The sequence below is a fragment of the Centrocercus urophasianus genome, unplaced genomic scaffold, assembly GCF_019232065.1.
Source record: "Centrocercus urophasianus isolate 14NV4802_14NV808 unplaced genomic scaffold, USGS_Curo_1.0 seq_12, whole genome shotgun sequence".
Classification (NCBI taxonomy): Eukaryota; Metazoa; Chordata; class Aves; order Galliformes; family Phasianidae; genus Centrocercus; species Centrocercus urophasianus.
Genome location: NW_024884364.1, coordinates 27763889 through 27791873, shown reverse-complemented (window position 1 = coordinate 27791873; position 27985 = coordinate 27763889). Strand labels below are relative to the sequence as shown.

The 27985-nt window shown below is 39.6% G+C and overlaps 1 protein-coding gene across 3 annotated transcripts; it reads right to left on the bottom strand.

Moving 5' to 3' along the window:
* Positions 1-61: 61 nt before the first annotated feature.
* On the bottom strand, positions 62-27610 carry BACH1 (BTB domain and CNC homolog 1). Of its 3 annotated transcripts, none has more exons than XM_042810117.1 (5): positions 27527-27610; positions 15526-15823; positions 10528-11916; positions 8696-8902; positions 62-3402 (listed from the first exon to the last, which is right to left on the bottom strand). In XM_042810117.1, the coding sequence occupies exons 2-5, from the start codon at positions 15763-15765 to the stop codon at positions 2941-2943; spliced, it is 2298 nt and encodes a 765-aa protein (XP_042666051.1). In that variant the 5' UTR covers positions 15766-15823; positions 27527-27610; the 3' UTR covers positions 62-2940. The 3 variants fall into 3 exon arrangements, with proteins under 3 accessions (XP_042666051.1, XP_042666052.1, XP_042666050.1); XM_042810118.1 differs by lacking the exon at positions 27527-27610 and adding an exon at positions 27193-27276; XM_042810116.1 differs by lacking the exon at positions 27527-27610 and adding an exon at positions 20524-20642.
* Between the last annotated feature and the right edge of the window lie 375 nt (positions 27611-27985).

Below are 27985 nucleotides of genomic sequence, written 5' to 3'. Positions count from 1 at the left end.
TCAAGCAACTCCACCAGTAAACATTCCCACTGAATAAGAATTATACAAAAAAAGAAAAGCCTTTGTAGAAAGGATAGTGGTTTTTATTGTAGTCTTAGAAAATACTGAATTATGAAAGATACAAAATCAACTGTTGTAATTATCTGTTTATTTTACAATCTGTATGCCATCATACTCTTATGGCTTTAAGATATTCTGTCCAAAGTACTTTAAAACATGCTTTAACAAAGTATTTTACAATTTCAAAATTGAGCATTTCTTTACTGGAAAAAAAAAAAACAAAACTCCAAAACATTTACCTGAGAATCAGTATCAGAAAACTGTCATTCATTTTTAACTTTTGCAAGTTGATGGTATAGTCTACAGAAGTCAACATGCAACTTGTGTGTCTAGTGTATTAAATAAATATTTTACAAATTTAGATACAGCTGGTTAGGCAAAAGCCTACCCTCAAACTTCATCATTTTCATCATAGGATTAAATACATTAATTTTATCATAACCAGACATGAAATAACAGCCATTGCTTCCACACTGGAAGCCCCACAATATTCGCTAGATGGAATTCAGCGAGGGCTGATCAGACCGTGGCAACAATTCTTTTTGGTGGATACTCTACCTTCTGGGACTTGGTCATCCACAGGCAGGTGAATCAGGGGTTAGGGCCACTGGACTCATTGATATTCCCTGCCAGTCATTGTCTACATATACGCTCAATCAATTCATAACAAGTGTATCTAACCCAAGAAATCCCATTTTAAAGTACACGTATTATAGGATAATGCTTTATGTCATTATCCGTGTCATTTCAGAATATCACCGACTTTGAAAAGTGATGTTACATATAGACAGCAGAAGGTTTGGGACTCTGTTTTTAATATTACTTATAAAGCAAACCAACAAGAAAAACAGACACTTAATATACCGCCCACGAAGGCAGCACATGAGGGAGGCAGTATTAAATTAATCAGAGATAAACAGATGCTGGAGAACAGACACAGAGCTTCATGAGTAATGCACATACAGGATCAACATATGTAAATGCTGCTCATTGAAAAGAATTTCAATTCAATAATCTGAGTATTTTCAAACTAGTAAGTTTCATGATGTCCACAATAAAGTATTTATTTCTGAATTTCAATCACCGCAAGCACTGTGATTTATACAAGCTATGCTCCATTAACATAAATTTTCTCCTTAAAGTAATGATGTATAATGGAAATCCGAAGATATCACTATTACTAGAGATTTGAATTAACCTTCAATCCCACAGATGAGGTAGTGTAGTCACTTGTATTAGGTGCTGGTTAAGAGAAGTTCTGCTGAAACTCAATTTTATTTTTTGTTTTAAATAAATGGCCTGATAGTCTTAATATATTTATTAATGCTATGTTACCTAGTAAGAGGAAGGAAAAAAAAAAAAACAAAACTTTGCCAAGAAGTTTCTTTAGCAAGTTCTGTCTCACTGCAAGACAAAACTGCAAAGCAGTATTTACAACAGTCCTTTGCTCTAGCTGCTGCCTACTATACATGCACACAAAGACACAAACAGCTAATACACATTCTGAGGTAGGAAATGAAGAATTCCACTGGCTTGTAAAAGATTCTTCATGTTTTGTAAACCAGCAAAACCAAAGTTTTCTGTGGTGAGGTTCAATACTTAGTTCTGGTGTGAGAATAACGTTTAAGTAACAAAGAGTCATCAGCATCCAATATGCATCTACTTCCACATAAAAATCTTAAATAAAATAGGGATTACTTAAAGTTTCTTTTATCTTAGTGGCTGAATTTCTCCTCCACAAATGAAGTGAAAGTCATCTTTACAGCTCTTTTACCTGTTATACTTCTTACACATTTATACTTATAACATAAGCCATTGAAAATGCTAGTTACAGGTTTAGCCAGAAATTCTGAAAACTGAAATTCTGAAATAGATCTTTACTGGTCCCAGTGATCACAGAACAAAAACATAGATTGCTTAAAATGCAATTAGACGCTCAAGTTATGAAGAATTTGTGCCTGACTACCTGAATAACAACAATCACTGTCCTTAATCTTTCACAACAGTTTGATTCCAATTTATCATAAATAGCAATAAGGTCAATAGATGCTAGGATAGAACATCATTGTACATCAAGAAATTTTAGCAAGCATCTGCGATTCAGATGCCAGAGGATTCAATGCATGCTGTAAAAACAACAAATTTTTAATCACATTTCTGCCTTTTGTACTATGTTGTTATTTCTCACACAAAAACCAAAGAAGAGAGCAGTATGCTGCAGCACCTTTGCTTTTCCAGTCATCTTAATTATACATGGGAGAGCTAAGACAAATATTCAATAAAAGCTGGCTCTTGTTACAGGGATGGGAACAGCAGGAAGCAACGAGTTGTTCTAGAGCACATCTGCCAGAATCTCCTCAAACTGCCATGTCATCTTAACTCATGTATAAAATAAACATTCACCAGGCTTCATATGCTTCCTAAGGCTTGTCTGACAGAGAGAGATCAAAAACCATCTTAAAGAAAAAAAGCACTCCATGTACAGAAGTCATTATGATTAACATCTGTCAGGAACATTTACTTGAGATGTAGGGCGGCATTAGGTACTGTGGCATAAAGCAGAGTGAAGGCTACTTATAGCTGAATGAAAACTTCCTCACAAATCAACATCTGTGCACAACGTTTATACTTTCAAACAACTCACTTGAACATTCCCTTGCCATCACCACGCAGAAAAAAGCTCCAAGGCTGACACATACAAATTACACTTTAGAGCTACACAGAGCAAACCGAAGCTTGCCAATAATGGCTGCGTAATTCTCCATACAGCTTTAAAAGAAATATTAATCTTTCCTTTCACTTAGTAAATTACTGCACAACAATGCTCAATTTCATTTTAAATTGCAATGCTGAGAAGCTGGCAACAGGAAGAGAATAGATTTACTCATCTGTAGTGCATTTATCAGTCATTTGCTGACAGAAGTCTGTGATAGCACCACTCTGTCCACATTGTTCCACAAGTGAAGTTTTTTCCAATGTTCTTACAGGAACTGGGTGTAGTTCTTGTACTTGATCAAATGTTGCATCACACACACTTTTCACACGCTGAAAACAAGAACTCTGCTCATTTGTAGGTGTAGCACTCGAAAGAGCATCTACTAACTCTGCAGTTGTTGGTGCTGTGAGCTCGCTCTCAGATGGAGCTGTTCGTTCTCTCTCTGGGAATGCAAAGTAAAGTGGACAATCCGAGGAAGAATATTTTGCAAGTATTTGTATTTGCTCGTTACTCAAGGCTGCTTCCTTACACACCTGCTGGCAAAGACCGGTCAGATTCTGCTTTGTCTCACCCAGAGTTGACAAAATGAGGTTTCTCTCTTTCAGCAAGTTTTCCTTCTCATTTTGCTGCAAAAATAATAATAAAAAAAAAAGCTTTAGTTACTTTTTAACAAGGCTGTAAATGATATAGTCTGCTGAAACAGAAGGAATTCAGCGCTGTGAAGATCATCAACAAGAGAAGCAAATAACAACTAGAAGAAAAACTCTATCTTGAAGTGCCAGCTCAGCTATCTGAAGGTATTTTTCCAGGCATAAAACTTTTTTAAAACTAATACTGACAGCCAAAATAATGAAACTTAGTTATTAAATAAAATCTAGCTCCACATACTGTTAGTATTCCCAAAACACTAACTCCATAGGATAACACATCTGAACTGCTATCACTAGGTCAACTAAACATTAAACAGCCCAGTTCCCATGGAGATTTAAATGAAAATACTGGAAAACAGGCATCACTTTTTCAGTATCGATACTACTGCTAGATGAAATTTAATTCCCAAGAAGTGCTGTAGAACAAACAATGGAGATCAGATGTGTTTCTAAAGCAAACAGAGAAGCTAAAGAAACAAAAATAGCTAAAACCGTGGACAAAGTATTTTTTCTGGGAATGCAGCAATTTAGTTTACTTCAAGAAGCTGATTAAAACACTGACACCTAAAGAATTTATAGCAATCAATGACTGCTGAATTCAGGAGATGAGAAGTGCAGTGCCAACAGGTAGATAACCTCTGTTAGAGTAAGGGAACGCAGGCTGAAATGTTTAAGTTCTGTTTAGACAAACATGCCTAAGAACAGTGGATACTTCACAGATACAAAACTACTATGAACAGCTACACTTCAAGCACAGGGCAACAAAAGCAATTCGTGAACATCAAATGGTAAAAATCATAATTTGTTAAAAACTTAACCTGTATTCCTGTATTTTACTGGAAAGTCAAATTTCTGAGATCAGAAAGTACCAGGAGCACAAGATGAAGATGCAAGGACCAAAATAACCAAATAAATAAATAAATCAGGGGTTGTCTAACAACAGAAATAAGCGGTATCTGGAGAAAAGAAAAATGATGAGAAACAAACAAGATCATAGAAAAAAAAAAAAACCACAGTTGAAACAAGAAAGAAATACACACCAAGTTTGACAGATAACTACAAAAGGCAGAGTTCTGAAGACAAATTTCAGTTTCTACACAAAGCTTTAAATAGCTTGTGAGAAATATATATTTATCCGGGGTTACTTTATTGCTAGATCAATTCATTCTTAGAAAGCCCAATTATTTTTAGTTCTTCTCACATTCTCACTTACAGAAGAAACTCACACTGCAGCTTCTACAGTTTTCAGAAAGAATTCACCAGCATAAAGTGGGACTTTGCAAGGAATGCAGTGGCTGCCAGTCCCCTTTTGCCTAAAATGATTAGAAAAGAGCAGCTGTTGCCACACATCCTAATCTGAAATGACTTTATGCAAATTTGGGATATGCAGAGGCACTCAGCTGTGTAATAGTCCAGCTTATTTCATCAGTCCATATTACTCAACACAAACTTCAACACTCATATTTTTTCCAGTGTAAGTTCCTTATCCCAATTAACAAGTTGTTAGTAAGTTAATACACTTCAATAGTATTTTATTTTAGCAGCATTTTATTAATGCTGCGAAGTACTGATAACTAGTTACAAAGTCATAGCAATCATAACATTGGAAACACCTACTACTTCTGGTGAAGAATCTACTTAGTTCACACATCTCTTCTCTTTGCTATAGCATATATAACAAGAGCACAATCACATTTCTTAGGTCAATCACTGCCTCATCCTTCTCCTGAGCTATGGAACCCTCAAGAAGGTAGCATTCCTTAAGGCCAGCTGTCTTAGTCTTCTCCCTCTCACAAGGATCTTCAGCCTAAAACTTTGATGCAAATTTGATGGAAGAGGGTATATGGCAGGTCAATACACACAGCTGTTCTGGAAGAGCTGTTTGAAAGCAATTAACCTCTCTCTGAGTGGTTCACACGTATTCCCAAATTCAGTGAGCAATAAGAATATGTAGGCTCGCTTGAAAGGTCAATGAGTAAAGACCATGTAAAGTCTGTGGTGGTTTCATATGATGACCAGTTAAAACTCTAACAAACTGCTCTCTCACTTCTCTTCAAAGAAGAGTGAGGGACAATAAGACTTGGGGTGGGGGGGAAAGGAGTTGCGATAATGCTGTTCTGGATACTAGTGCAGAGCACACCATTATATGGGCTGCAGCAGGAAGAATTAACTTCATCCCACACAGTACAAGGTTCAAGATGATAGAACCTGTACAGATGACCAAGGGAACTGACAAAACTTAATTCCCCTAGTTGGGTTTAACAAGGGGTAGCCAGGAGCACAAGGAGATTGACATAAGTTTCAAATGCACAGAATCACCTGGGTGGTAAGGTACCTCTGCAGCAGGTCTGTAGTCCAGTCTCCTGCTCTACACATCAGCTCTGGGCAAGATCAGGCTGCTCACGGCTTTGTCCTGTGGCACGACAAAAAGCTCCTAGGACAGAGCCTTCATAATTTATATATGTTGCTTTATATATGTTGCCTCAATACCATCTCCCTACTCCCATTAGAAAAAGGCTTTCCGTATGTCCAGTTGAAGCCTCCAATTTTTATTTATGACAGTGTCTTTTTCTTTTCTTGACTGGGAAGCTGGAGTACTTCTAATGTCTACATCATTGAATGATTTCAACTGGAAGGGACTTTAAAGATTATTAAGCTCCAATCCCCTGCTGTTCTCAGGGCTGCCACCCACCCACTCAGGCTGCCCATGGCCCCATCCAACCTGGTCTTGAGTGCCTCCAGGAAAATAGTATATATAATCCTGATGTCTTCCCACAGAAACAGGCAGGTGGCAACTAAGTTTCCCCACAGTCATCTGTTGTCCAGGCAGAAGCAGCCCTATCTTGTCTGTCTTTTCACACAGTACTTCAGCCCTGACTGCTCTGGGGATCTTCTCCTAACCCCACTCCAAGGTTAGGAGCGGAGGACCATCTGACACAGGGAGGGCAAAGGCAAAATCAGGCACAGTACTCTAGATTCAACCTTATGATTACTAAGTATAGGAGTGCAATCACTGCCTTCAAACCACTGGCTATGCTGCTGTTTATACAACCCAGGATGCTGACAGCCTTTTTTCAGTTCCGACAAGCTGTTGACTCATGCTCAGCTGTTGATGCTCATACTCAATGCCCAGATAACCCCTCCCCAACCAGGGCCTTTTCAGCAAAGCCACTTCCCAGCCAGCTTCTAGACTCTGCTAATGAAATTGATATGTGACTTTCCCCACAGCACACCACAAGTACTGTGTTTTAACCCAAGTAAACAAAAACATAAGAAGCAACGAGTTCAAACTTAAATAGAAGAAAGTGCGCTACACATCCTTAAAAACAGAACAAGGAATTTAGCTGAATAATGTTTCCTAATACTTCATGAATTGCAGCTTGTTATCTACTTGTCAAAAATTTTCAAACTGCATCCATGCCACATTATCCCCTCACAAAGCCACGTTACAAAGAATACCATGGGAAGATCAACAAGTAACTTCTGAGACCCGTGACTAACCCAGAGAAGCAGGAAGAAGTTGCCATGCCCAAAGAAACGTGGGTGTACCACACAGCATCTTTCACAGATGCCTTTTTGTTTTTTCCAGTCACCCAGAAGCTGTGCTTTAGACAGATCTCAAAGATTCTGTATTTGTGCACTACTTCCACAAGTCTGAATGTGCGTTATCACCAGCTGATGCCAGACAAGATCAACAGTTCCAAACGAGAAACCAACCTGCACAGCTGCAATAAACAAACAACTGGAAGTTCTTGTGCTCAGAGCACAACTCAGAACTCAGACTTCACATCACAACTCTAAACACTGTCTAGCACTTGCATAATGGTATCTGTAAAACAGCAGACATTCACACAGTCTTAGGGTAGGTCCACAGGGAAAAAAAGGATGTCACACGATGATTATCAGCCATTTAGTCAACTACAAGTTTAATCTTGCAGATGAATCATGTCTAATTTTGGGGATAAAGTTGTTGCACAATACGGACAAAGTTACAAAACAAACAGAATGACACTAAGACAAAGTTCTGAACTGTCAGAACTGCAGCCTCTCATTTTAGCCTGCATAATTTAACTTCTGTCAACATAATCACTTGATTTCCCTCCTCCCGCAGGAATATCATCTTCATTCAGCACACTGAATGAATGGACTTGCCATTTCAACTCTCAGCCTTCCTTCAAAGTCTAATTTACTGCAGAAGCACATTTAATGAAAGATTAATCACTTCTCAAAAAGAAGTTTCAAGCTCATGCTGTTTTGCTCTAACTTCACTTTCCTTTTCCTTCTAAGGTCAGAAGGCATTTAGATGACTGCAAATCCTCCTATCTGACGCAGATACCACATTCATATACATAAAGCACAAAGTCTAAATGACCACCGATGTGAACTAAGTGTACAGTAACCTTAATCCACTGAAGTACGTAGCCCAGATGGTGTAAACAACAACGAAACTCAAATGACAGAATCAGAAGCATTTAAAAAAAGTCACTCAATGATTTTCCCCGCTATAAGTACTTGAGACTCCGCACATTTGAAATTATGCATTGATTCCTCAGTTTCTATCATGATAAACTCTAGAACTGTAAGCGGGTTCTTGAACTCTACCTTCTGCACTCCAATTTTGAGATTTAAGACTCAGCAAACAATTTACCAGTCCATGTTGAAACGTTACAAGAGTACTTACACAACTAATAACAGTATAACAATACAACAGTCAACTTTAAGAGTAACAGAATCATAGAATGGCCTGGGTTGAAAAGGACCACAATGATCATTCAGTTTCAACCCCCCTGCTGTGTGCAGGGTCACCAACCAGCAGACCAGGCTGCCCAGAGCCACATCCAGCCTGGCCTTCAATGTCTCCTGGGATGGGGCATCCACAGCCTCCTTGGGCAACCTGTTCAATAGCATGAGCTGAAGAACAAAATTACAAAGCAAGAAAGCAAAGAGGTAGAAAACTGAGCAGGATGGGATAACAGTCTGGGAAATATTCTATGTAATAAAACTCAGTGCTGATGTGTTTCTAAAACAGCATTCACTAAGATTCATGCTGCAATGCACTTCTACTTGAATGAAAACCACAGAAGAAAAAATGTGCACTGAATGTGCAGTAAATCCAGAACTTCTATCAACAAGTCATCTGTTTAAGACTGTTCTCTGAGCTTCAGTGGATACAGTAACAAGCTGCCTCACTACCAAGCCCCTGGCAGATATCCAGCAAACACATTTAAAGAAAGACAGAAGTCATATGAATCATGATATTCATACATACCAGTTTCTCAATTTCAGATTCGAGATTTTGTATGCAGTCAAGTTTTCTCTTACGACATCGCTGCGCCGCAATTCTATTTTTACTTCGTCTTCGAATATCGTGGATACAGTCCAATTGCTCAGGGGTTAATTTATGCATTTTCAGAAATGACTGAAAGTCATTTCTGGAAAGGGAGATAATCCTTTGTGCATTAAATGGCAGTTTTACCTAGAATGTAAGATACAAATATAAGCCAAAGGTGAAACTGATAACCACATACTCCAACAAAAGTTAGACTTGAGATGATTTAAGCGCACTTTAGCAAAACACCTTACCCCCACGTCTCAGAAACAAAAGCAAACTACAAGAGCCATCGGGGAATTAGATAAGATGTGGGAGCTTCAAGCAGATGAACTCAAGCATGGACAAAATAATGGAGTACTCTGCACATTTACACTGTATCATCAAAAGCTTATTCAAGTAGGGTGAAATCTATCCCTGTGTACAGGGAATCATTTCAGTGATATGTTCTAGGCAAGTCAGTTACGGTTAGCAGGCAAATCAAATAGGGGTCAAGAATCACTAATGCACCCTGAAGTTCTCTCTAACTTGCTAAGCCTGCATTCTGTATACACTTTTATACCTTAGGTTTTCTGCAGGAAAAGCTCACATGAAATAGGTATGTACTTAACACAGAAGTTACTGGCAGCTGGCACTTGTTTTATATTCTTTAATGCTGCTGCTACTGAACGCACACCTGAGCTACAGAAGCAAGAGCTTCAGAAACACACAGAGATCATACAGCTCTGATAAATACTGAAAACCATCTTTAACTCTACAAATAATAATTATTATTTTTAAGTATACAGTTAAAGACACTATTATAACCTCTAAACTGGACTAAATTAAGGAGCAAAATTTATTCTCTTACTGTGGTCAAAGATCTGAAATTAGTTTGGAAAGTAAACAAAAGATTTCCTTTTTGTGTTTGCCTATCCCTGGTAATCCACAGGGAACAGTACTGCCTTCACTGCTATTTACTTCATAATGTAAAGAGAAGTGCTTTTAAGCCTATCCTGGCCCATTATTTAACCTGCCAACCTCCTACAGGAATTGTTGCTTCCATTTACAATAAAAGCCCCTTCAATGTCCCACAGTAAAAAGAGTCACACTGCAATTCTGCCATTCTAGGAACCACTACTGAAGTCATTTTATATACACAATAGAACCACTCTATGTTTGACTACTTAGGACAGCTGTCTAAAATCCTACTAAAAGCAATGATATGTAGGAAAGAAGTGCCAAACATTTTCTGCGTTTGGAGAGAACAAATACAACCTAAGTTCCAGTGAAAGTGACGCTGTTAAAATGCCCTTAAATGCACAGCTACTGTTGCCAGCTTGAAAACTTGCTTTTCATTTTGCAGGTAACGTGAAGTGTTATTTCCCTCCCACCTTCTCAAGTCTGAAGAAAATCAAGAACATGTTTAAGTTTCTATAAAACACACTATGAAAATCAGAACTTTAACCCAAGTAGACAAAAAAATGAAAAAGCCTAAAAAAAAAAAAAAAAAAAGTTCACAGTACTTGATTTAAAAGACAAAACTTTATCATAAGGTTATTCCAGAAATATCTGAAGAGATCTAACACCTAACCATCTATCACTTCAATGTCCTGCAAAATATTTTAAGTCTCCTTGAATTAACAGTTTTCTTCCACGTAAGCCTTCAAATGTTTATTTGAATTTCCATTTCCCAAGGTTTTAAAACAAGTAATGAAACAAGACTGCAGAACCAGATTTCTGAGAAGGGCCTTAAGAGACAGGGAAGTAAAGGATAACAAGAATGTTCTTACCTCACATTCCTGTTCTCTAGCTGAACAGGATTCACTGTCTCCCTCAGTATCAGTTTCTGAATCCTCCCCCAAACTTATCACATAATTATAGGGACATTGTTCTTGCTGTTGCCCTTGAACATAATCTCCACTGCTTATTTCGGAGCTGTTGGAGCATCCTTCAGTACTAAGATTGCTTATGAAGGGGCAGTTGACAGAATTCAACGTCGTAAAAGTTCGTTGAGAGCAAGGTTCAGGACTTTCACTGATCCTGATTCCCAGCCACGGACACTCTGATTTCTTCCCTGAATACACAGGCTCCAAGCGTTCTTTTGGCACTGCAGATGGTAAATGGATTTGACAGGCTTCTGTACTGTAAATATCACTCCAGAACCCTTTTGCTAGATGTTCTGCTACCTCTCTCTCTACACTGCTCCGATCACCAGTTGATGTAATGTTAATGGCTTCCCTAGCACACAAATCAACCTTTAAAGTTGCATTGTCGTGACTTTCCATTTTCTCACTCTCAGCTCCGGTACCTGCTGCAGTTTTTTCAGATAAGATTGTGGTGCTTTGCATACTACTGAAGTTTAAGTTACCATATTGCTCACAAGTACGTAAAAAAGACACAGAATTAAGTCCATGAGGCGTAGCAGTGTTTTGGGGGAAAGCAGCAACATCCGTTTTCTCCACAGGACACGAGACGCTTTGAGTCACAGAATCTCTCTTCGATTCTTTTTTCTCAATGTCTTCCTCCTCCCCTTCTTCCATTTTCACCTGAGTCTCTTCACACTTTGAGGCCAGCTGCAGAGGTACACACTCCTGAGCTTTTGGTGTGCTGTCATTATCAGGTATTTCTTTCTCGATAAAAGTTACAATTGGTGGCACCTGGACGTCTTTAGTACTGGAACTGGAATCTGAAGTATGAACTTTGTCATTTCCAAAAGCTTTCTGGAATTTCCTATACTTGGGGCACTGGGAAGATGAGCTGGAAACATTACCTTTTTCTAAATGCATGAGATCTGAGGTTGGGTTGGTGTTATCTTGAAGGGCAGGTGATGCTTTTGCATTTTCATCATCTTTACAGAGCTTTGTATGTGAGGTTTGAATATATTCTTTTTCTAGAAGTTCTTCTGCTTCATCATCTATTTCTAAGTCTCCATCATCTGCGTTGCTAATTATAGGGTTTACTTCCCTACAATGCTGTGTGCAGCATTTCTTCCTGGGACATTCCTGTTCTGATTTACAGTCCAAAAATTTGAATTTGAGAAACTGAAAGCAAGACTCCTCAATGTTCCGTACGCCCAAGAATTCAGCACACTTGCAGACTTCAGATACGTTATCTTTATTTAAAATAAGCTTAGCTGTGTATGCAAACTGAAGCAAAGGACTAAATCCTTTAAGTGTTACCTACAAAAAAAAAAAAAAGAAAGAAAGAAAATCAGCATGGCCAACTTCCTGCTTGGTGAAACCCTCTTGCTTCCCATTTACCAGAGCATACCACATCAAAAAGAACAGGGCCCCAACCAGCCACTTCTGTTTCACTGGGTAGTAGTTAGGTTGCCAAGTTTCTAGTTAAACCCCTACACATACGTGGATTTAAACAGCCAGAACTCACTTCCTGCAGTCAGAAAGTCGCTCAGTCAGGACAGAGAACAAGAGACAAGGTGCAGATTTGATCCAGAAAGGAAATCTGGCCACACTCATTGTGACGCAAATAAGAAATAATTCTACCCTCTATGTTTTATGGCAATTATCTTCTTCAGTGTGAAGAATCTCCTAAACAACTTTCATAATACAGTACTAAAATGTGAAAAATATTACTGTCCTCTGAAAACCAGGAACGGGACTCAAATTTTATAAAGATAACTTCCATAGTGAAATTACATGTGAATGACTCCTGAGCAAGATCAAAGCGCTGCTGGCATGAATCATTCCCTTAAAGAGCAATTACTGCTATTTGCTCAGTTTCATGCATCACTGATACAAAGAACTCTAAAGTAATTGAATTTGACCGCTCATGACTATTCAGTACTGTAGCCATCTACTCCTTTCTTCCACTCATGGACAAAAAGAAAAGTATACTCAAAACCCCATGCCAACAGCAGCTACAGTTTCTTTGGAGTAGGTAGGCTTTTTGGAACAGTTCCATCATTATCATCTTAGCTTCTACTGCAGAGCAGCTCCCTAAAAGGGAATTCAAAGATAAACAACACTGCTTTTCTTTGGAAAAATTACTAAGAAAGCAGGTAGGAAAGCATAAACAGTCTATTGTACTAGAAGTTGTGTGCTTTTGCAAGTGAAAAAATGAAGGAGTATATCCATTATTACTACTACTGAAGCTCAAGCACACATGCTGGGCTTTTTGTCTTTAAAGAAAAACATGGAAAAAACAATTAAAAGGCAGTTGAAGTGATCTACAGAGACAGCTTAGCAAAAACTCTTAAACCTAAAGAATTCTTAAAGTAATGTTTCAAATATACCCTAGAGACAATGCAGTGATCTGATCAGTATTCTTAATTCATCCTTAATAAAAAAAGTGAATAGGAAATCAGTTTATCTATGTGCTTGCAAGCACATCTTCAAACCTAATACAACCAATAAATCTGATTTATTTATAAATAGATGACATTCATACATAAAATTAAACAAAACAAACACGTTTCAAAATTGTACATTTTTCATTTACCAGAGAATACTCCTTGCTAAAAAATGGAAAGATTAAGAGGAAAAAAAAACAAAAAAAAAACAAAAAAAAAAACACTCTGCTCCTCATATTTTCTCCTATGTATTTCTAGCTATCTGTCCTCAAACATGATGAACCACTGGAAAGATTCCTGGTCTGACTAAAGAGAAGTCTGGCAGGAGCCATTTATTTCATCTGTATTGCTGATGACAGTCTAATTTCCCAGTGTAAAAACTTCAGTAGGAAAACAATAGAAATAACTGACAGCAAGGTGTCACCAGTTAGCTTTGATGTATATGAGACAAATTAATATCTAAATATTTGGGCATTTCACGTTTTGGACTGGAATCTTTTATTTTAAACTTCAAAAACTTTGGATGATCAAAAGGCTTAAGAAATTGCCAAGCCAATTAGTATTTATTTGTCCCTCTCAAGCATGCAGCTTCATAAACTGACTCATTTCAAAACATTTAGCAGTTTCCAGAAGACAAGCTCCAATTTCTCAAAGTGTTTTTACCAAACGATGAGATCAAATTATTAGAAAATAAGATACCCTGATGGTATTTTTGCTTGTTCTTACAGCATATTCAGCTTTCACATCAGTAACACTAGACAATGTCATTAAGTTGTAGACTTAAGAGGACTTGTCTCACTCAGACTATCAGTGTTATTATGTTCCCCCATTTTGTTTACAATTCTGGTCCCCTCCTAGCTCAGGTTTAGTGGAACACCAGTGCTTTTCACAAGATTTTTCCCTGCCAAATCTCTTATTCTTCCAAAATCCTACTTTTGTATTGTTTCAAAAGTTTTATTTTTTTACATGTCACTGATCTCTTTTACTCCAAATGACAGCTTTGTGTCTCTTATCACCCTATTTCCCTTCCACAACAGCTCTTACCATCTCACTTCTTTCAGTCTGGCAGACACTCAGGCTAACAACATACTAAGCCACTATAAAGAAGAGAAGGAAGAAGAAATGAACATACAGAGAAAGGAGGAGAATGAATAAAGCTGACATAACGTTATCATGGCATAACACCAGTTTGTAGCATATTCATCACAGAACAGCAAAGACCAGGGAAGCTCTTTAGCAGAGCTGATCTTTCAATTTTCAGTTTTTTATAAAATCAGATATTATAGTTGCAGAGAATCCTTGTGTTTATCTACTACAAAGCAGTGAAGGAGCTATTTTAAGAAGATACAGGCTTTCTGAATACATCATTATGTTAAGATAGCATTCAACTTAGGCTTGTACACAAACAAATCGCTGAAGTGACATCCCTGCAGGTATTCATTGTCACGTACCCTTCCTCCTGGCTTTAATGATTCTAGATGACTTGCCAATAATTTTTGTGTTATTTTTAACTCCCTTCTCAAGCTGTTTACCAGAAACAGCCTCCCAGAAAGTTGCTGATCATGTACCAGTTCTTCAGCTTCCTGCTGCTTCTGGGCATAGAGTACTTGGAGGCTCTTGACTTGTCATTTACAAGCACACTGTTTCATATAAACATTTGTTTGCCTCACAACACTTAAAGATTTCAGATGGCATTTAAGTATTTAAAATGCTTTCAACTAAATACCAACTGGAATCTTTAAATGTCTTGGATGCTTCAGATAACTGATAACCAAATTGCTTTTCTATGCATGACGGGTTCTGGCTCATTCTCCCTAAATGCCTTAAATTCAATCTGATTTTAAAAGGATTTATTTAAGGTGAAAAAGCAAGCAATTGTCCCTGGCTTTAAAGTATAAATACAGAAGAAAAAGAGATCAAGCTTCTAACAATGAGTGTACAAAAAGGATAAGAACTGAAGAAAGTCAACAATAAGCTGCAAGAAAGGAATACAAGCACAGCTGTATTCCTCAAACATTTTTAAAATAAGCCTTGATGACACTAATTGCAAAATTAAAATGGCAGTACCATTAATTTGCTTATTATTCCTAAAATATTCCTTTCTTGCATGGGATGACTAGTATCTCTTTACTGTTTCAAGCCCATGTCATACAGCTTTTTTTTTTTTTTTTGGACAAACTTACATGCTTAGAACATAGTGCACTATTTTGAGAGTAAGAAACACCTTATTGAACACATCTATCCTACACATTCCCAGGAGATCATTTATTTGTCTTCAGTCTGTGATATTCACTCTGCTGTGCCCAGTCTTTACCTCAATCAGCAACAGCTTTACAGCTCAGAAATTTCTTCCCCTCGGTTCTTAACTCTCTTCTCTTTACTGATAATCTCTATTAAGCGCCAGTTTATTGTAAAACAGAGTTGAACAAAACGGACCAGTAGCACGGGTAGGTACAATACAGATGCAAGCAACACTCACCTCTTCTGGTAAAGTGATGATAAGATCAGCATCCAATTGGCCCACAATTCTTGAAAGGAAGTAACTACTGCAAGCTGCAAGCACAGCTTTGTGAGCCCGAAATCGCTGGTCTTCCACTAAAATAGTGACATCACAAAGAATATCTTGCTTTCTCTGATCATCGAGACTGAGAAGTACATTGGTACTATGTACTGAAGACTCGTATGCAAAAACCACGCTGTTCTTCTCACTTAGAGACATTCTGTATCACAAATGTTAGTGCAAGTCTCAGTGGAAAGCATGCTTCTATTCTTCCAATCTGGAGAAAGAAAAACAAATTGTACACATGAAAATCACTTCAAGCAGGAACCTACTGACAATACAAGAACTCAAGGAAAACTGTTGAACATATGTTTCCTGTACTAATTCACTGCAAGAATGAGCTTAATATTTAGTATTTCACAAGACAACGCATTTGTATGAACATTTCAAGCATCCAAACCCTAATGTATATATCTTAAATACTGGTTTAGTAGATGCACAGAAAAATACAATTTTTCATGTGACCTCAAGGACAGAGAACCATTTTCCCCACAGCAAATGCTTAAGCGTAACAACTTGACCATAACACTTAAGACCTACAAATTAATGCTCAAATAATTATCATTATATTCTGACTCCAACACTATGAAAATGTAAAGAGAAATAAAACCCAGATCCATTCAGCAAGATATTACGTAAGCTACTTCTGTTTACTGATTACAGTACAAGCAAAAATATTTGTTTCACCTTACTTCAAAAGTAGCTGGCCTGCTAAAACAGTTAATCATTGCTAGAAGTTACTTTGTCTCTAGCAGGTACTTCATTTTTTTAAGCACATTAGTCCTCTTATTTTTCACCTGTCTTAATTCTCTAATGCAGACCGCAGACTACTCCCCTCTACTTCCATAACCTTCTTTCTGCTCATCACTGTTTTAATCATGTTCCTCAAAAGTTTGCTTTCATATTGAAGCAGTGAAGATGATTCTGGTCACCCAGCCACAGACTGCTCTTATGATAAAGCGAAGTTCTGAAAGAATAGTATTTATTGGACAATAAATAACAGTGAAAGTGCTAAAATATTTAAAACTTGGAAATGAACTCATAACTGTCCCAAAGCCATTCTTGAACTCCTAGTGTTTGAGAGATGTAGAGCTGGGAGAAGCCAGCCCTACTAGAGCATGCTAAGTTCAATAGCATTATCAAGACTAATCCTCACATCTTATTTCCCAATTCCTACTTTCTCTGGAATGAGCCTTCAAGTTAAAAAGAAAAAAAAACACAAAAACACAACAGAACAACAACAAGCAAACCAATACAAAGCATTTCGAATCCAAAGCTTGGTCAAGAAGCACCATAGTTGGATTTGGAACTGGTTATGTACAAGGAAAATGTACCTCAGCTCCCAGTAACACACATTAACAACCAAGCACTTCCATTCCACTGGACTATTCTACCCACTAGAATACTGTAGTAACTGTAACTGAACACAGTTGCTGGACACAGGACTACCCAACCATTGCATTGCTCAACAGTTATGATATGCCAGCTGTCAGCAACAACAAAACTGTAGCAAATGCAAATCTACAGTTTTTAGATATGGGAAACTTTCACAACTCCAAAAGGGAGAAAAAGGACATGAGTATTTTTAAACACAATGGGGAAAACAAACAAACAAACAAAAAAAAGAGCACCCTGCCAGCTATACTTGTGGTTATTTACTGCTTGTTACTTTCATAGAAGGCAAACTGTTTTTGTTATCTTTTGAACAGAAAGAAGAGATCCCCCACTCAACATTCTCCAGGTTGCAACAGCAGGACAGCACCACTCCAGATACAGACTATCAGCATTATTTGTACTTCACCCTCTGCAATGGAATACTGCACACTCAACTTCACAAAAAAAAAAAACACCAAAACCCTACAGTATGTGACTCGACTAAGAAAGGAAGTCAATCTGTGGGTATCTTCCCAAAGATACAGGATTTTATTATGTGAAAATATAAGTCCCAAGAAAAGTCACACACACCTCATGTTTTCCCACTCAGCAACAGCTATACCATGAGTAGTTAATCCTGAGGAAATTACTTCTAAAAGTAAAACAAACAAATAAAAAAAAAAACACCCAACAAAAAAACCCACACTCATTAAGCTTTACATCTCTCTCTATATATACACCTAATGAATGACTACAGGCTTTGGTTTAAGTAAACATCACAGCTGAACTGTAAAAGTTAATGATATTCTTATCTTCAAATATTACAGCACATATAGTTTAAAAAAAAAAAAAAAACAAAAAAAACTTAACTGTATTCGTACCAGAAATAAATACTGAAAAGAAGAACTACTACAAGATGGAATATTAAATCCAGTGTGGTGGGGGACACAGAAATGTTAAAAGTTAAGGACCTATTTTAGGATGAATATTTAGGCAAAACTCCTAATGAGTTCAACTGCAGTTCCAGCAGTCCTATAGACACTCTTTTTTTTCTTCAAGCTCTCCCAACCCTCAGACAGATAGTCCACACATCAAATACACTGTTCCCAGGTTCTCCTTCATAAGGTAATGCATTCCAAAATCCCATTCGGCTCACCACACCTCCATAGCTTGGAAGGCTAAAAGGAACAGCAGCTTATACGTGTGCTGTAGACAGCTGAACCTACCTCACTTCATCCCTATAAGGCATGCAACACATTTTCCAAACCCTGAGCAGCCTACTGAAAGCACTGATAATAAACTTCTAAAGTTGTTTACTGCCAAAGGGGGAAAAAAAAAAGCCCAAAACTTCCTTCAGTTTCTTCTATAGTGAAAGAATATTTGACAATGGAATCACCAAGGTTGAAAAAGACGTCTAAGATCTTCCAGTCTGACCGTCCACCAATGTTTGCCACTAAACATGTCCCTCAATACAGCACCTAAATGTTTCTTAAACACCTCCAAGGCTGGTGACTTCACCACCTCCCTGGGCAGCCTGTGCCACTTCCTCACCTCTCTCTTGGAGAAGTAGTATTGCCTGATTTCCAACCCGAACCTTGCCTGATGAAACTGAGGCCATTCTTTCTCATCCTGTCGCTGTCACCTGGAAGAAGAGGCTGACCCCCACCTCGCCACAATATCCTTTCAGGTGGCTGTAGAGAGCCATGAGGCCCTTGCCTGAGCCTCTTATTTTCCAGACTGAATGACCCCAGCTCCCTCAGCCACTCCCCATCAGACTTGTGCTACAGACCCCTCACAGCTTCACTGCCCTTCTCTGGACACGCTCCAGGGCTTCCACGTCTTTCTTGTAATGACGGGATCGAAAATGAGCACAGCACTTGAAGCGTGGTCCCTTGAAACAGGATATAAAAGTTTGAGACGTCCAAAGTATAACATGCAGCATTTCATTAAGCATTTCAAAATTTTAAAGAGTCTTCAAATGACCAAAACACTAATTTTGGCTTCTTTGTGAAACCTAGTAACGGTTGTACACAGTAAAGGTTGAAATAAAGAGGAAAAGAACCAAAAGTCTGAATGAAAACAAGAAGTATCAAATATGAAAGGGAAAGATGTAACCACTAGAGCTGTCACACCTCAGGGAGGTGCTGACAAAGGCCAGATTTACAAGTGTCCTAATTCTGTTTTCTAGTTGTGCAATAAAGGCATGATCTCACATTCATCACAGCTTGTCATGACAGGCAACTTGATTTTCCACTGTATCCATGTCTATAAATACGTTCTACAAACACCCACAGAAACAACAGCAAAAAACTCTGTACTTCTATGAACTGTCTTGTGTTCATCTATTCTCCTGGAGACTTTAGAAATTACTTAAAATTAATCCCATTTATGGATAGACTGACAAGGTGAAAGGTTTGGAGACAGTAATTCAGTTGTAATTTAGAAGCTTTGTGACTTGCAATCTTGTTCCACCACTCTTCCCCTAGGAAAGACCCTCACAGGCTTTTTTCATCTCGATACAGGTGCCCAGTGGCAGTAATCACACTATCTTTATTTCAAAATGAACACTTAAGGAAGGAAAATTAGAGGCAGGCAAAGATAAATCATAAAATTACATCAAGTCTGCAGATGACCATATATTCAAATCACTGTTCATTAAGTGAGCATCAACTAACAACTGCTTTTGCACAGTGCAAAAGATGCCAAGAACCGTAAGTATTGCTGTATGGAACATCTTAAATACCATTGGGAGATAAGAATCCCAACAGACCTTCCAAAACTTGAAGTAGCCCTTACAGTGCAGGCTGAGAAGATTAAAGATGAAACAATGCAGAAGTTCAATACAAATCTTAATTTAGTGGAGGAAAACTAGAACTGTGAGTACAAAGACATTCCTCAAATCCCTCTCACGTCAAACTCTGAACACCTAAGAAGCTCAGACTTGAAGGAAAGAAAAAGGGCCCATGACACGTGCTAGTATAAGAACTACCTGACAGAAAACTAGAGCTGAATGAATCAAGTTCTACTTTGAGGATACAACCAAGCACATTATTATCAAGCTTCTATTCTTTGTCAGTGAGAGAAAAACGCTTTGCTTAAGGGCAAAAATATTGTCTCCTAAGTACAGGTTACAATACTTTATTCTGCTTCCAAGTGAAGATGAGCTGATTTATCTCACCCCTATTAGCATAGGGCTCAAGAGGAAAACTATGAAGAATGGGTACCTGTAAAATCAACGTATCTTCAGCAGGTTTAGACATCCCTACTTTTAATCAATTAAGCATACACCTTTATTTTCAAAGGACATACAAAATACTTGGTCTCTTAATTAGCACTGTCAACAATACGAAGAAGAGGAATATAAATTCGTTTGAATACGTAATATAGAAATCAGAGCAAGATTTCCATCAGTAGAAATAACTGATCTCATATCATCGTGCATTTCAAGTTATTAGTTAATTTATATTGCTAATATGGAGGTAAATGCAAAGTAAGGTACTTCAAATAATCTCAGACTTCAAGCGTGCTCATCTGATCGCTTACAACTAGAAGTTACTCCTCCTTTGGACTGGATGATCTTGTAGGTCCTTTCCAACCTTGTGATTCTGAACTCCTAGCTGATGGCAGAATGAGGCAGGCCAGTCAGATAATCCTCTGAAGGAGACCCTGCTAGGGAAGGAAGTCAGGAGTCACTTAAGGGCAGATCTTCAGGAAAACCAAGAGATGTCCTCCATTTGACACTAGTGTACATATATTCCAAAGATGATAATCGCTATGGCTGAGTCCCACGTCAAAATATAAGGAACTACCGTTGCTAAGTTACAGAAGGAACATAATAGATAATACTATCTTGGAATAGATAGGCTCAGAGTGGAAACATTATACCAGAAGAAATTTTCTCATCCACACACAAAGACCTGGCACAAAGTAGATTAACTTTCATGCTCAGCTGTACAACATGCAGAGCTTGCCTTCAAATTAACATCTTGTGGTCAACAAGGGAAGTGTTGTACCTGAGGTGAAGGAAGCTCTGAAGCATCAAGTTGTTGCTGAAGCTGACAAAAACATGAGCAGAAACCATCTTAACTCTACACGCTCACAGCAGAGCAAAACAACTGCTTCAAGATTAAGCATGCCATAATGACCAAGTCGGTTGTAGTTGCAAAGAAAGAAGATAAACAGAAATCCCATTCTAACAGGAAAGCTCCATTACTAATCAAAAGTAATAGGAATAAGATGTGGATCTCAAGACACCATCCAAAGCCTTAAAATAATAAAATACCACCTGTTAGCTCACTGCAGATCTTAACAGCAGTGATCAGCAGCAATCCTCACCTCCAACACTCATCCAAACACCCACTGAACAATGACCAAAATTCCTCCCTGCAGCTTTCCTGCAGAGAATTTCTCAAACATCCACACTCTATCCAAAGTATTCTATTTATAACAAGTGCCAAATATAGAGAATCACCTGCTTTAAGGTAGGAAGGTTCTACAGAGGGATTTGAATAGGCTGAGGCCAACCGTGCAAGGTTCAACAAGACCAAATGACAGGTCCTGAACTTTGGTCATGATCCCATGCAACATCACAGGCCTGGGGTAGAGTGGCTGGCAAGCTACACGAAGAATGTGGGTTTATTGGTCAACAGCCAGCTGAACACAAGCCAGCAGCAAGCCCTGGTGACTGAGAAAGACAGCAGTACCCTGGCCTGAAACAGAAACAGCGCAGCCAGCAGGAGCAGGGAGAAGACCATCCCCCTGTGCTGGGCACCAATGGGGCTGTACCTCAAATACTGTGTGCAGTTTTGGGCCCCCTTATTACCAAAAAAAAAAAAAAAAAACAAAAAAAACAAAAGCATAGAAGTGCTGACCTTGAGTTCAAAGAAGGGCAACAAAGCTGGTAGAGAGTCTAGACTCCAGGTCTTATGAGAAACAGCTAAAGGAACTTAATCCAGAGAAGAGGAGACCTCATCATTCTCTATAATTACCTAAATGGAGGCTGTGGTGAGGTGGGAATCAGCCTCTTCTCCCAGATAACAGTGACAGAACAAGAGGTGACAGCCTCAAGTTGCGCCAAGGGTGATTTAGGTTGGATATTAGGAAGCACTTCACTGAAAGGCAGGCACAGGCTGCCCAAGGAGGTGGTGCAGTCGCCGTCCCTGAGGTGTTCAGGAGCCGTGTGGATGTGGCACTGAGGGACGTGGGCAGTGGGCGTGGGGGGGGTGGGCTGGTGGTTGGACTGGGGGATCTGAGAGGTCTTTTCCCAATCTTGATGATTCTTTGTTAAAGACCAACTAAATTGACTAAAATAATAAACATAATATTAATTCACTGCTTTTAATAATAATTTCTTTAACCTTTAAATGAAGATTTCAGCAGAGTATCTTGCATGTTACACACATAGGAAACCCCCCAGATGTTGTATAGTTTAAAACTAAGCTTTTTGTTGACTTAGCTATAAATGTAGAGAACAGATGTTATCTCATTGTTTTTCTGTTCTACTATATACTTGCATCATTCTTTCTGGACAGAGAAGACAAAAATAACAGCTGGAAGTCTCCGCCTGTCTGCAACAGATGCCAGGAACTTCACTACAAAGTAACTTGCAACAACAACATCACAGCTATCACCCTGGTAAATAAATTCAGCATTTTTCAGTCTGTATTCAAACACCACAAACTCCAGAAAGAGAAAGGTGAGACATTTCAACATACAAAGGGCTATCTATGCTTCACAGCTAAAGCAAATGTTTTGAATGTCAGACCAGCTGAAGTTGGCAGCATCAGAAGAAAATTCACAACTAGAAAAAATGAATGAGTCATACAAGTGAGCTCCATAGGCTCTCAGGCTCTTTAAGGGAAGAGGCCCAAAAAAAATACTAAAATGGCACTTAGAACGGAGAGACAGAGGCTCAAGAGTGCAAACTCATGTAAAGAAACAGTGGTCGTGCCTTTTCCTATTCAGATGGTCTGCGCTGAGAAATCTAAAGACACAGAAAATCCCATGTTTAATTCTCACCAACAAGAATGGGAATCCAGAGGAATCTGGATTTGAGGAAGTCTAGAAAGCATCCAAGCCTGGTGATCATCTGTGAAAGACTCTCTGCCAAACAAAACACAAAACTGTACTTTGCAACCATCAACTGTAATACACTTAATAGCGAGTGGATAATAAACCAGCTCAAACTGACATGTGGTTCTTCTGTCTTACAAAGACAGAAGTAGCACTGTCTACACTGTCTACAAAGATAGAAGTAGCACTAGCATAAATAAACTAGTTACAGAAGTTACATCCTAGCAAGTCACTGCTTTCTTTTAAAGAGCAACAGTCTCTTATTTTTTCCTGTCAGTCAGTAACTACATTTCAGAGTTTCCTAAAAAGAAAAAAAAAAAAAGCTAACCTTTCATTTCTAGACTCAAATATCAGTTACACTGTTCTACCACTGATGTGTGTACAGGTAAGGGTTTGAGTTTTCTTTTTCCATCTCAAGACCTTGAGCTACATTTCCTGTCAATTGTCCAACCAAGTGTTACTCAATTTACTAACCAGTAAACAAAAGCCTGTTCCTTACTCTTTACTTAGACAGTAGCTGTTCACCAACAGCATGCTGGATCTCAATCCTCTGCAATAACAACATGAACTTTCAGTAGCACACAAGTAAAGCTCCTGAGGATACAAGAAAGCAGTGAGTACACCTCCTCTGCAGCAGAGCTCAGGGAGGGTGCCCTTACTGTTAGCATTATCACAGCTGGCTGAACTTGGGCACCCAGATACAATTCCTGCTGTGATCATTACCCCCATTACACTAACAGGCTAACTCATCACACAGTAGACAATAAACACCTGTTGAGCAACCACCATGCTTCTAACTTACCTGTATTCTTAGAATACCTTAAATTCCTGAATAGCTGGGGGAAAAAAAAAAAAAAAAAAGAAAAGGCACTGTCTACCAGAAAAAGAAAAACAAATCTTGAAAAGCAAAGTCTGAGTGCTACTCCTGGCTCCTATGCTGATGTACTGAGTAACTTTAAGCAGCTCATTTACTTCCCTCAGTTCCCTTACAGCAGACATTTACATTTATTTTACTCCATTAAAAAAAATCCTGCCATCCACAGATGTGGTACACAAAGAGACAACTATCATTCCCTACTACTAAAGGGAGACTGTTTGGATAAGAGACAGCTTATTCAAAATACAGTGCAAAAGCTGTTTTCCAAAGCTTTCTAGCCGTGTGCCTGCCCCCAGCTACCTCGCCTTTTAAGGAAGTGAAGTTACGTTACAGATGAATGCCTGGAGCAGCTAATAGCTGCGGATTCACATTATGCTGACAAGGGATGAACAAGCATTTTAGCCTCATGTTTACTGCCTCTCCAGCGTCAGCTCAAAAATACTTGAACACAGTGATTAAGAAACCTATTGATTATGACAGCTAAGCTTCGGTTCATTACAACAATGCTTTCTCCTGTAAAGAAAGCACATCTCATCTTTAGATGATTAGCAAATTCATGATTAAATGGCTAGGCCATTCAAACTACACAGCGGGATGATACCACTTCATTACATAAGTGAGCTCTTAAAAAAATGATTAGACTGTATTTCTGCAACATCACTCTTACCAAAGCTTTTGGACTCTTGACAAGTCACAAGTGAAAACTGAAAGGAATCACGGGAAGTCAGGCCAGTGTCACGTCTCAGAGTCATGACTTATTCTCAAGCTTTTAAGCCTAAAGATTCAGTTGTTTTTAAACACCTGGTACTTGGAGCAGGGAGAGAAGAACAAATAATTAGGATTCCTAGAAGACACAAGACTCCAGCAGCTGGGATTTTGAAGAAATACATGGAAGACTGATACTGTACAAATATCAATTTCTCCCCACCAATTTTGGGATAGTTTCCCTACAATAACATAATGCAATAACCACATTCCAGCCAGAAAAAAAAAAAAAAAGACACCTCTATTTGCTGTTTTGGATTATATTACACTCAGCTAAATTTTTCTATACAGCATGAAAATAATCACTTTGTGGGGATGTGATTTCAGTGCTAAAATGAAAAGGATTGAAGGGACTTCAGAGACTGCTCTGCAGCAAAATCCAACCTTTACAATCCTTCAGTTCCACTCTTCAACAATTACTCTGGGAAGGCAGCTATGCACAGACTTAGTAACGGCATGTTTTTTTTTTTTTTCCCCCAAGTCAGAGCAAAATATTTAATCAGGATAAAACTGACTAACAAAGCATGCATAGCTGGCACCTACTGTAAACTTTGCCTCAGCTTGAAGAGCAAACACCTTCACATCTCTATCTACTCAGTTAAACAAACTACATTTGTTGTGTCAATGACCATCAGAATCCATTCACAAGTATGCACATTAAAAATACTTGTAACAAATAGCAAGTCAACCATTTGTAGTTCAAAAACTTGAAGGATGAAGAACTGAGGAGCAAACAGTGGCAAGACAAGGAAAATTCTTTTGGAAAATGATCTTCATAATGTTATTTGAGGCACTCACTTTTTAACTCATTTGCCTCCACAGCTTTTCTTTACAGCATATGAAACCGAAGCAAAAGTTCTATGACACACTTCTATGAAAACAGCATATGAATGTCTATGAAGAAAGCATAGACAAATATTGCTAATTCCAGTCAAATTTACACAAGGAGAAAAGATGCAGAATGTCAGACTTCCAACAGCAGCAGCAATAGCAAGTGCTATCTCCATTCCTATGAACATATTAGATAGCAGACCAAGACCGGAATCCAAACACCTGCAGACACTATCTTGACAACTAAAGTCATTTGCAAACAGAAGTCCAACATGATTCCACAGTCTACCTGAATATTTGTTAACATGCAAGCAGTTTAAAGGCATTTTTAGGCTGGCTCTAAGCTACTATTATTCTTCAACACGCACTTAATGATTGAACTCTATTTATTTGCATTTCACTAATGCTTCTAAAGCCAGTTTGCCCTCCATAACATGCTCCTCCCCTTCTTTTTAAAGCTTCAGTAGCTGACAAGTCAGTTGAGCATTACTCTGACCTGCTAAGGAGCACTTATACAAAACATAAAGATCTCCCTTGTATTACTGAAGAACCAAACCTCTCCACCACAAGAACTGCCTTAACTGAAAAATACAGCTTGCTGCTGCAGATGAAGTTTCTTCTATGGTATGGGCTATGATCTGTTTCAGCAAAATAAGCCTTCCTCCACCCCTATATGGTTAACTTCTGAACGAGAGGCAGGGAAAGCTGCAGGGGTCCTCATGAATTATCCCCGATTTGGTCATACCAGGCTGAATTCATGCAACTGAAGCAAGCAAAAAATAGCTGCTGAAACAACCATTAAGGTTTTGTTCCTACCCACGTTTGTATCAACCAACACATCACTACTGTTTAGCTAAGGACTGCACATAAACAAGACTTGCGCTATAAATGCCACAAAGGTCTTTTCAGCCCTTAAAGCCTCCCCCATGAAACTTCCAGCAGCAGAAACCTAAGGGGACAACAACAACAACACCAGCACTCAGAGAGAGGTGAATCCTTCCAGTGTCCCTCCTGCGCCAACACCTCGCCCCAGTTTGCTCAGCACTGGGAGAAAGCCAGGTTTACAATTAAAAGGAAACCAATGAGGAAGTTGCCTTAGCACCTCTTCTTACTTGATCAAATGCGAGAGCGTCAGAACGAAGACTGCCGAGTCCAAAGCACTGGGGAGAGATATTTGGTTTGGGACTCATATTACAACTCAATACAAAGACGTCTCTGTTTTATTTCTGAAGATACGTGCGGTCTATGCCCAGCAATAGTGCCACTTGATCAAAGCGATCAGGTAAAGAGCACGGCACACCAGGCAATTCTTACATCAACATAAAGACCCTGACCACACTAAAACCTTTGCTTCAGACAAAGTGTGCTTTCCAGTACAAAACACTCAAGAATAAAGCAGATGTAACCTCAGTGTCTGCTTCGGCATTTAGTTTAGCGTGCAAGAACGCAGACTTCCCCAGCATCCCACTTCCATTCGCTTCACCAGATGGAGACAGCCTACAGAAGTCAGCTCCTTCTGCATTGAAATGAACTGGAAAATGCGCCCCAGAAGAACACCTGAAGAAATTCAAACGCTGTTTCAATAGAAGGGTCACCAAGGAAGCCCTCCGTGCAGGTACTCTTACAGCTTAAAGGGCACACAGCGTTGCGGGGCCCCAGGTACTTACACAGACTGGAAAAGGAAAAGGCAACCACAACTCGACAGAAAAACAGACCACGGTGATTCTTTTCTAATTGCTACCCTCCCGAAGCGCGCCAAGCGTTTCACAGCGCGGAACGAGCCTGACGGGAGGATCGCCGCCTCCTCGCCGACGGTCCGAGCGGAGCCCTCCCAGCTCCAAGAGATCGCAGCCTTCCCCAGTGCGGCGCTGGGTCACAGTGCCGCCGAGCCCAGCAGAGGCAACGCGGCACCCGCCGCCCTCGCGGGACGCAGCGCCCCGCTGGGGGAGGGAGACGCGGGGGGGGGGGGGGGGGGCACAGGGGCGCCGCCCATCAGCTCACCTCAGCGCTTCTGCTGCCGCCGCCGCCCCTCAGCCGCAGGCCGGGCGGGCGGCCGGTGGGCAGCACCGCCGCCGCCTCTCTCCGTTTCCTTCCCCCGCTCCTTTTTTCTCCCGCTCGGCTGCTCCCGTCCCAGCGGCTGCGGCCCGACTGCGGCGACCGCGGTCAGGTGACTCCCGACAACATTGCCGCCCCCCCCTCCCCCCGCCGCACACGCACACACCCCGCCCGCCCATTGGCCGCCGCGCTCCCCGCCGCCGCGCAGACGCCCACAGAGGCACGCAGTGCGCGTGCGCCGCAGCGCCCCGCCCGCTCGGTGAGTGACGTGAGTGGTGATGCCGTTCCAGTGGGGAAACGTTAGGCTAGCGTTTCCTTGAGGTGCCGGCCTTGGGGCGGCTTTGCTGGTAAAAGTTACTCACTGAGCGTGTGCCGTGTGGGCTGAAGCAATGCTTGACAGGGACA